At 50.5% G+C, this 10864-nt stretch overlaps 2 protein-coding genes across 2 annotated transcripts; both read right to left on the bottom strand.

The window, feature by feature from the left end:
- Window positions 1-7638: 7638 nt before the first annotated feature.
- LOC138046478 (uncharacterized) lies at window positions 7639-8274 on the bottom strand. Its single transcript, XM_068893108.1, has one exon. It carries the CDS (start codon window positions 8272-8274, stop codon window positions 7639-7641), a length of 636 nt encoding a protein of 211 aa, XP_068749209.1.
- A 756-nt stretch (window positions 8275-9030) lies between these two features.
- LOC138046479 (uncharacterized protein F54H12.2-like) lies at window positions 9031-10407 on the bottom strand. Its single transcript, XM_068893109.1, has one exon. It carries the CDS (start codon window positions 10405-10407, stop codon window positions 9031-9033), a length of 1377 nt encoding a protein of 458 aa, XP_068749210.1.
- Window positions 10408-10864: the final 457 nt, after the last annotated feature.

A 10864-nucleotide genomic window follows, 5' to 3' on the forward strand; every position in this document is an offset into this window, starting at 1 on the left:
GATGAGATGTTTTTTTGTTTGAAGAAGACGGTGTGTCTTTTATAGAGAAAGAGTCACCTTGAACGACCTTGACGTGTACCCTAGATGGACCAATCCGGAGCGAGATAGGTCTCCTGGGGGGATGGGGGGGTATCCCCCAGAGAGTCATGTGACCCCTTAGGAGCACGGGGATTGGTGGAACGATTCCTGTTAAGTAGTTCGATCGAGTGAGGAGTTTCAGAAAAGTCATGGCATCCGATCCCAAGAGACGTGCGCTGGAGATGGCAGTCGCCAGACGTACTATGGAGGTGGAGCAAGACCCAGAGTATGAGCAAGAGGTTTGGGTCAAGCAAGAGAATGGTCGTTGGCGAAAAGAAGGCCGGATTACCAAGAAGACTCCGGCGACCCGAAACGAGGCTTCGTATTGGGACCTGTTGCCTCCCGAAGTACGTCATCATGTATTGAAGGTTCGAGATCGAGAGGAGGAGAAGGAACGAGAGAAGGACCGGAGGGAACGTTGGAACCCCATTCACGAAGAGTTACTCCGTCTACCACGTTGCGCTCAACATGGCACGGTACGTACCGGGTATTTGTATTGGGTGGAAATCGAAGCGGATCTGATAGATTCGTTTATTTTATTTGATGTCTTTTAGATGACGGCGACGTACGTAGGAGAATCGACTATCGTCTTTGAATGCGGACCGTGCCGACGGTTTGCCCCTGGGGGTAATCCTGCGGGAAGCCGACGCATGAAATGTCGGTATTGTCTTTTGGGCATGATGAGTTGTCCGGGGTATCGGTATTGTACGGGCAGGTTTCGGTCTCGTCGTCCAGAAGGGATGGTCGTGTGTCGTTGGTGTCGATGGCCCGTCTACCGGAGAGGTCTTTTGTGTATGCCGTTTCGATCTCCTCATTGTCGTTGTTTTCTTGTAGGTCATGGTGGTCACTAGGTCGGACGATCATCAGGTCGAATGGGAATGTCGTTGCAGTTATGTGGAACTGACGTGTAGACAATGGGACTGTAATTGTGCGCTTTCATACCATTCGTACCGTCGTCCGGGATGTTTGATTTGTACCTGTGACGTGGGTTATGGGTTTCCACCGTGTCGTCATGATTTGGGGGACTGGTGTTATTTGTGTCAGGGGTATAGTTGGACCCAGTTTTTTGCTTTATTGTAGGTGATTTGTCAATTGGAACAAACATTAGATGAGAGGATTTCGAGATGGATATGGAGAGAGGATCGTTGGGTGTGGCGACGGAGACGACCCCTGAGAACGGAGGAGCAGCGTCGATGGAGGCGGTGTTATTTGACTGAGATTCTAAGATAGGTCGTTTTTTCTTTCGTAGGTGATTTGTCAATTTGAGGATACGTTCGGGGATGAGAGGCTATCGAGATGGGTATGGAGGAATGGTTGTTGGATGTGGCGACGGGCACGTCCTCCGAGAACGATGAAGCAGTTTCGATGGAGACAATGTTATTTGAAGGAGGTTCTAAGATAGGTTCTTTTTGTTAATAGATGGTGGTGGAGGAACATAGGAGCCGTCAAGGCTATCCACCGAAGGATCGATGGACTTGGATCAAGTGGGTGTGTCCTCAAGGTTGTACGGAGACTGCCGCCACGTGCATTCACTGTTTGAAACGATTGGACCTCAACCATTTTGGTTGCCTGTGTTACGGGTGTCTCGTTCGTTGTCGATGTGATGGATTGGAAATCTCCTACGGACGTCGTCGTTGCTATTCGGGGGTCGCCGATCTACTTATATTGAGTTTGAATGGTTACAGTAACCGTGACCGTTGATTCTTTTTTAATTGATAGTGGTCTTGGTTCCCGTCCATCTTTCCAGACTTGGCTCCACCCGGACGTTGTACCTCGTATGGATACGGATCGTGTACTTCTTATTGCTTTCGTCTTAGGGGTACGGGTCTCTTTTGGGACGGGATACTGATTCAAACGTTTCGTTCTCTTTATTATTAGATGTGGTGTCGTCTGAATCAGTTTACTCGTTATTCTTACGAACGGGGTTGGACGAAAAAAGAGATGGACATTACGGCGGAGTTGTGGAAGAGGATTGATGTGGATTTTTGGGATCCGTCTTCTGGACTCGTTAACGTATACAAACATCGATAACCTATGTTACGTTTTTCAGAATACGACCATGTGTTGGTGTTGGTGTGCGTGCTGTCCTCAGAGACGATGGTGACTGTTTTGTTGTTGTTTTTCATTAGACTTGGTGTATCCTCAATCGTACCAGTCGCTTTTCATTGGAGAGGGGTTGGACGGCAAAAGAACTAGACATTATAGCGGAGTTATGGAGGGCGGTCGACGGTTGTCATGGCCGTATTCGTCGTCGCCGTCGTCGTCGCCGATAGTCGATTCTCCTATTAACGTGAATTTTTCTGTTTAGACTTGGTGCAGTCTGCCTACTTTTGGATCGTACAGGGGACCTCGTACCTCCAAACAAGAGCTTGTTTATTTCCGAGTCTGGACAGATATCAAAAGCGAAATCAATCGACAACAAATCAATTCAATCAATGGCGCCGCTAATTATTTTGATGGTGCTTATTTTTAGTTCATGACGGTGTTCGCCAATGGGGATGGGTTTACGTTTTGGGATTCGCCTTGCTGTTCGTATGGACCCATCACATGCATGTATTGTCTTGATCGGCTCAATGACCAACGAACGAACATAGCGCCGCAGGAGCATGCACGATATTGTCAGGGGACATACAAACGTCGTAGGGAAAAATCGTCTGCGGTCGAGAGATCTTATACCCTGGTGTGGAATGATGATCGTTATCAGATGCGCGTTTTATGGGAACTAACACCTCGATGTACTGTGGATTTTTCGTAGATTATGGTCCGTGCCGACCGATGTTTTTGTACGTGGAGTGGTCGCTTTCATGTGCACGAGAGACGACCCTATACGCCCGAGGTTCGATTCATGTTACTGGAAGAACGTTTGACAGGCGTGTCTTTGTTTATGTTTTAGCTGCTGAGCATTCCCCCGGATGTCGAGGAGTACGTGGATGTCGATCGTTACTGTGTGGAGTGTTATGGAGAACGGTATACGATCATCCAGGAACTGACCATCATCGATGCCATTGTGTCACGATACGGATTTTACAATTATATAGGATCAGACCCCATCACAGGCATCGGAACGTTTCAACTGCGTGTCATCTATCCTTACGATGAGGACCTGTGGGATGATGATGATGACGAGGATCGAGGTGTGGCCCTTTATTATTTGGATCCGCCTGTATGGCGTCGTCAGGTGATGATCCGTAACGAGGAGGGACATTTTGTGTACCAGAATACCGAAGGACATTTAGTGGTACGGACAAGACGTTATCATAGTCTGGGACCTCCCTACTGTTCCTGTTCATTTTAACCGGACTCTCTTTTTTCAGATGGTTGTACCGTCTCATCCGGACCCATGTCAAATGCGCTGTCCTACCCAAGGCTGGTTGATGATGGAACGTGCGGAGTGTATTTTCGTCGGATATGCCTTATGCCTTATGAGAAGAAGAGCTGATGGACATTTTTATTTCGTTCCAGATTCAGACCCTGTTTCAGCCTCAGTTACATGAATGTTGTCCTACCCAACACTGGTTGAGGAAGCCATGGAGATGTGCAGAGATATGGCGTCTTCGTCACTATCGTATGAAAAGAGGAGCTGATGGACATTTTCATTTCCATTGCAGATCCAATTACCCCCTGCACGGCGTCACCTGACAGCAGTCATGTTGTTTGGTAGTCTGATTTGTTGTGCAACAGGACAGGCCCTTCGTGAAGCCTGGCGTTATCGGAGACAACCCCTATGGCACCCGGAAAAACAGATCAAAAAGAATCAAAAGACGGGACATTTTTATTTTGTACCTTTTATTGACATTTACGGTCCTTGGTGTCGTCGGACAAGAATATTCAATCGTAAATTTCGTTGAAAATGTTCAAAATTAAAGTTTGAGTTTACGTTTCATTTGCATGATTTTCTTGACCACTTTCTCCGTCTTCTTCTTTTTGCCTGGGAGGTTACTGATAGCCCGAATCATCTTGTCGTCGGCTTTCCACTTGTCCTGTAAGTTTCTGGCCTTGGCATAATCCATGTCGTGGGTCTTGGCAATCTTGTCCAAACGATTGATGCCAGGATCCCCTCGTTTGAGTCGTTTGGCCAGTTTGGTGCCAGGACCCATGTACTGATAACCAGGCCAATGAAACTCGATCCCGGTCTTGGCCAAAGCCTTCTGCACGTCAAATTTGCCACCTCGCTGACGTCGTCGTCGCTGGCGTCGCCGTCTCTTAGTAGTCCTCGCCATCCAGTCGTCGTTTGAGTTTCTTATCGAAATCCAACCAACCGGGCGGGCGTTGTAATTTATCTGTTTCGGTGGGACGTCGGCGTTGACCTGTCTTCTTACGAATCTTTTTCTTGACCGATTGAGCGGTCCTCTCCATGTAGTCGGCCACACTACTCCCCATCATCCTGGGATCTCCTTGAAACGGAAGCTGTCCCCAATCGACGGAGGGAACCGGTGTCTTGGGGGTGACTTTTTCTTCTTCTTTTTGGGTGGGACTGCTTTAGGTTGAGTGATGAATCGAAGTCGTTTTTTAGCTTTAGGGGGTGCCGAGGGTGTAGTCTCGGGTGTTGTCTTTTTCTTCTTCTTGACCAATTGTGTCAACATGGAGTGTAAGGGTCCTTGCGCATAGGCATCGGCTTCGGCATCGCGTTCGTCGTCGGCATCCGGTCCGAACCCAATAGGTTGTCGTACGGCTTTGGTCCACCGTTTCTTTTGGTCGGCCAGAGAGGTGGCCAAGGTATTTTTGATACCTGGAGGAATCTGATCCGACATGAGAACGGCTTCTTGTTTGGCGGCGATACGAGCGGCTTTGGCCAAAGGAAGGTTTTCGGTCAGACGTTCCTTGTACACGTCTTCGAGTTGACGTAATCGTTGAGGATCGATCAAGACTTTGTTTTCAAATCCTGGAATGGTCTCCACTTCACTCATCGTGAAGTATTGAGATCGTCGCGTCTTTCCCTGGTTTTATAGTAGAGGTTCTGTTTCTCGTAACGTTCGCGTTCCAGATGCCGATTCAATTCGCAGACTTGTTCTTGCAAGACCCCCATCTTTTGTTCGGCAAGCTCCAAGTTCTGATTGCGTTCTTGCAACTGATCGGTCAATTGACGGACAATGTCGCATTGTTCGCGGACACGATGCCGAAGCCCCCGTATCTGATCCTGTAGGGCACAGAACGAACGAGGCCCTTGCGTCCACGTGTTATCACACCAACCATCGTCCATGTTGTAGATGATCCTTGACACAATGATGATACGCCGTATGCAATCCGACCCAGAACCGAGTTCGATGGAAATGTCGACGCATCATCCTTCGTCGGGCTTTTATGGTATAACTCGAACGACTGATGACCCGTAACACTCTTCGATCTCGTGGGGTCTCTGTGATCTTGAGCAGGGTGTACTTGGACAAAGGTAGACGCCCCTTGACAATCTCTCGAGCCAGTTGACTGATGGCCTCAATCATCTGATCCACGGCATAGTAGAGTTTTCGTAAACGGTCCTCTCCCGACAATCGGGTCAGATCTCGTAGAAACCAACCCAGATAGGGTGTTTGGGCACGAACGCAACCAGGAATCTGATGACGACACGCTTTCATCGCGGACATAGACACCGTTCACAGACGGTGTTCAATCCTTGCCACAGACCTCGACCCGTTTGATTCATCATGATCTGACGTCGCTTTTTAATAGAATGTTTACGACGGGCCATGTCTTCCATGACCTTTTCGTAGGGTCGAAGGCGTCCTACCGTCTTGGACGAGATGGGAATGTTCCCTCGCAGTGCATTCATCACCAGTTCACTCACGGCATTGATTTGATCGGCATTGGCAGCTTGAAGTCGTGCTCGACGTGTTTGATGATCGGCTTCTTTCAAAACACTCCGTAGGAACGGACGTTGTCGCTGGATACGCCACGACATGATCTTCGATCCAGAGGAAGAGACGAATTTCTTTTTATACGCGAAGTGAGCGTCGTTTTCGTCGACGACGACGTCCTTTTCGTTGGGGCTGTGACACTGGGATCATCACCAGGTTACCGCCTCGTTGCATCCATACGGGTGCCATCATACGTCGACGTTGATGTATCCGTCTCGGGCCCCACCAAAGACTACCACCACGTTGACGTGCCATGGTAGACATATGGAATGATGTGGACTATTCTTTTATAGCCCCCTCAAAGGACGTGGATCCCCACGCATCATTCGATCCATCACCATTTTTCGCGCCCAAGGTTTTCGTTGGAGAATCCGTTTCATCATGCCATAATTATACTTGGGTGCTTCATAGTGACCGGTGACGCCTTTGGCACCCATCCTTTTATACCTCTTGTCTTTTCCTAACGTGTACCCGGCAGCCGCGGCCTTGCCTAGGACCGCCAGGAGACCGCGTCCACGTTGTGGGGGTCGTCGCCGTCGTCGCCGTTTGGTCTTGGGCATGATTGACATCGTGGCGTTGCGCATGTCCTTTTATGGGTTACTGAGTCGGGAAGAGGTGCGTCGGACCGTGGGCGTGCCACCATCTTCGTAGACTGTGGTCACGGTGTTGGTATGGGTAATGTTCCGGATACGACGTCCATCCGTTCGTTGACGGGCGTCTTGAGATAACAAATCCATTTGACGACGAAGTCCATCCTGATTCAAACGTCGTCGACCTCCACGGCCACTCCCTCCAGGAGAACCTCCTCCACCAGGAGAGCCTCCTCCGCCAGGAGAGCCGCCTCCTCCGCCACCGCCTCCTCCGCCACCACCGCCTCCTCCGCCGCCACCGCCTCCACCGCCGCCGCCACCACCGCTACCTCGACGACGGGAACCTGCAGGAGAACCTGCTGGGAGAGGGCGTCGACGCGGGCGTTTGCCTCCGGTCGTGGGACGAGGAGCTGCGTTGGAAGGACCACTGGCAGCAAAATCTTGTAAATCTTGGTCGGAGATCAGGTAATCTCTTTGGATCTGGGTTCTTTGAGCGACGGGGATACTCCCGTCCAAGAGAGAACGCATCATGAGTTGTCGTTGGGCTAACAATCCATCGGACTCTAATCCTCCCGCATTGTCAAGTCCCAGTTCGGTCAACAAGGCATTGGGTTCGGGTGTCGGCACACGACCTTGATCCAACGTTTCCAAAAACTCTTGAATCGTACTGTTGGGGGTTCGTGTTCCGACGCCGGCCGGACTGTTTCTGGGAGTCATGTTGGGAATGGTGTTCCCCACACCAGCCGGGGACGTCCGCGGTGTCCTGCTCCCTACACCCGCTGGGGCAGACGTCATCCTGGGTTCAGAAAACGATCGGGTTCCTAGAGGAATGTGTCGAGCAGTCTCGAGCCGTTCACTCAAAGCCAAAGCCCGTCCTCCTTGTCTTCGACGTCGACGAGCCGCGCGTTCTTTAGCTCTCCGTCGTTGTTGCTGTTGACGGTACGCTTGCAATTCCCTTTGATATTCAGAGGGATTGCGTTCAAATTGAAACTGGTCAAACGGTGATCCGGGACTGGAAGGTGTGGAAGGTGTGGAAGGAGCTTGTCGTCGTCGGTACTCTGCCAAGGCACGTTGATAGTCAGAGGGATCCCAATGGGCAAACGGGGATCCTGGACTACTCATTCACGTTTCCACACTTGGGTCGGACCATCTGACGGTGTCACACAACTGAACAGTCGGTACCGATCGTCTGATGCGGGATGAAGGTCCATCATTATATACCCGTACGGGCGTTGCGTGCACCTCTCGAAGAGACGAAGTACGTCACGCCATCGATCGGGAAAGGCTTGTAACGTCAAGGCCCGAAATCCCGTTTGATCTCTGGGATTCTTGAACACGAAGAGATAGTGGGCATTCCTGGAGATGGTCTTGGCATACTTGCCGGGTGGAAATAAATCTTGACACAAATACAACACCGTGATGTTCCGATGATGCGATTCTCGGGTGAATAGATCCAACACGCGTTTGTCGTTCCCACCTTCGTCCATGAGATCGTCCAAGACCAGGATCCCGCCACCACTTTTTCCAAACCATTGTCGAAGATCCGAAATGTCAGGGATTCCTTCGTGAAATCGGATCCCACGACCTTTCATCCGTTCGAAACGCGGTTGCCATACGGCATAACAGTAATGACACGGTTTGGTCCGACCTCCTTCAAAGATACCTCCTCCTTCCGTCAAGAGCGCTTCGGTCAATTGCGTTTTGCCACTCCCCGAGGGACCGACGATCATCGTGCTACTGGGTTGCCGTATCATCCTTCATCGATACGGTAACGCTGCATAACTTTTTATATATAGAAAAAGGACGGGAGGGCACACTTCTTTTAAATTGGCCCGGTTGTGTACCGACGTCCCGGGTTAGACTCCATCTCTTGGATAGACTCCCATCCTTGGTTTGACATGGGACGACCCGACTATTTATGTGATGCAAGACAAGACACGACAAGACATGTGGTAGAAAAAAAGTTTAATGTAAAAGAATCGGTTCATGCGGTGTACAACCTTGAAGGCAGGGTAGTGCATTGACCTCTTGGACGATTTGACGACGTACTTGTCGACCCACCCTTCGGTCATTGGCTACAAAATCATGGGGAGAAAAGGTTTGCACAAACTCGGGCATGGTACGTCCCCGAACCCTCTCTTTCAAAAAGATCAAAGCATAATGACCGCAAGCGGTACTGTTCAAAGCTTGAAGGGTCCGATCGTTCCATTGCACCGCATTCCATTCGTCTTCGAGCCATCGTTCCAAATCAGGTGCACGGTAAGTCGTCATCGGGAGTCCGTAACTGTCCATGACTTCGCACCGATTCTGTTCCGTCCAAAGTCCCAACCAATGTTGACCCGGTTCCCCTCGTGGATCCGTATTGACAATGTAAGCGGCCCGTGTCGTACGGGGTGGACGCGACGGAAGCCCATCAGAGGGGTGGACGCCGTGAAAGACGCGTTTCAGGATCGGATCGTCCAAGGCCAAGGCGCGTAAGGTCACGTCACTCAAGGGTACAAATTCCATCTTCACTCGTACTTTTGATACAGGACGGCTCCGTTGGCACCGACCTGGAAGCTGTCTTCGAATTCGCCAAACACCAAAATGGTGATGTTCTTGTCGGGAGCGGCATTAAATCGGATTTCCAGACGCAGCTTGCCTTTTTGTTTGGGATTTCGATGATACGGTGAATCGGCATTCCCGCTAGGTACATTGTTAAACATGAACAAGGTACAATTCTTGCCGTAGCCCCATTCGCCTGGCTGGATCAGGTGAGGGCGATGATTGGCCAGGGAACCGCTGGCTTCCAAGACACGTTGGTAGCCCAACCAGTCTTTCCGCGTATCAGTGCCATTCAATTCCAACGTTGGATAGGGATATTCTTCTCCGCCCACCAGTTGACGGACACTCTTCACTCCAAAATCTTGGAAGGCATACGGGTAATACTCCAAATCCCCATTAAACGCTTTGCTATCCAGCAGCCCGACGACCAAACGATCGGGAAGACGGCCTGTGAACAATTGGTCTTCGGTCCACAACGTGGTCTTGCCATCGAACGAGAAGGTTCGGATTTGACTTTTGACCATAGGATAATTCGCCATTTGACCTTTCACATCGATCTTGGCCATCAGTTCGTTACCCACACTGACATTCAGGTTGACGCGACATAGATGAAAGGTGACTTTGATATCCCCTGCACCCAACGTGACGTATCTTTTGACCCCGGTCCCACTGGTCTTGGTCCCAAACAGAAAAAAGTCCGGCGAGTTGCAAAACAGTTCCATCACCATTTCTACGCGAGGGACCAACAAACGTCCCGTTCGCATGGCGGCCAGATGAGGATACATGATCATGGTGGCTTTGTTGTTGCCGTAAAACAGTTTGGTAGCCGTCTTCAAGGCATTCGTACTGTTGTGTGCCCATCCGGCGGTGGTGGAAATGTCGTCGTCGCCTCCCGCAGCTGCCAATTGTTCCTCCACATTCAGGTAATTCACCCAACCTTGAGGGGCCAACAACGTATCGCCTTCGTCTCGACTGTAATTCAAGAGGGTCTCGATGAAAGCCTTGTACATGTACGTATCGGTCTGTTCGCTCATCAACACACCACCCAACCGTAGATTGATCTGCTTGAAGAGACCGTGGGCCAGATTGTTGGTGACGTACACAAACTTGGTGTTGTTGGCATCCGAGGCACTGTTGGCATCGGCCACGATACCGTTGGTGGACGCCGAATTCAATTTCAGTTCGATTTCAAAAAAACTACGTCCCAAATCCACAAATTCGTCCAAACCGGGAACGGTAAAGGTGACGGGTACGATACCCGTCATGGCGGCACTGTACGGGATCATCCGGTACGAATCGACCGTGATGTCCGTCGACGGCATGGTAAACAGTTCCAGACTCATGATCGTCGTCTTCTTCTTCTACGTCGAGGTCGTCGTGTTCTCGGTAGGTGCGGGATCAACCAACCACCGTACTGAACGGGGTTCCTGCCTTTTATAGTAGTAGTAGGAGCAGACTGACGTCGACAGTAGGCGCGTTGTCGACGCAACCGCGAATGGACGACCATCGGTCGGCGATTCATCGTCTAAAGATGGACGCCACACTTCGTTTGGCTTTTTTATAGGCATACCGTCCACCCACTTTCGCCAAAGCGCCCGCTTTTCGTTTCAAACCACGTTTCAACGAATTTCCCACGACACCTCCGACGTCACTCAACGGACGACCACTAGCCGCCGCTTGAAGTCCCGATTGCATGGCGTTCATCAAGACGGGTGAGGCAATTTTGATCAATTCTTCGGTGGCACCATCTCCACGCTGGTACGGAGGATGATACCGTGTCAGACTACCCCCACGCATGAT

The sequence above is a fragment of the Montipora capricornis genome, chromosome 4 (assembly GCF_036669925.1).
Source record: "Montipora capricornis isolate CH-2021 chromosome 4, ASM3666992v2, whole genome shotgun sequence".
Lineage (NCBI taxonomy): Eukaryota > Metazoa > Cnidaria > Anthozoa > Scleractinia > Acroporidae > Montipora > Montipora capricornis.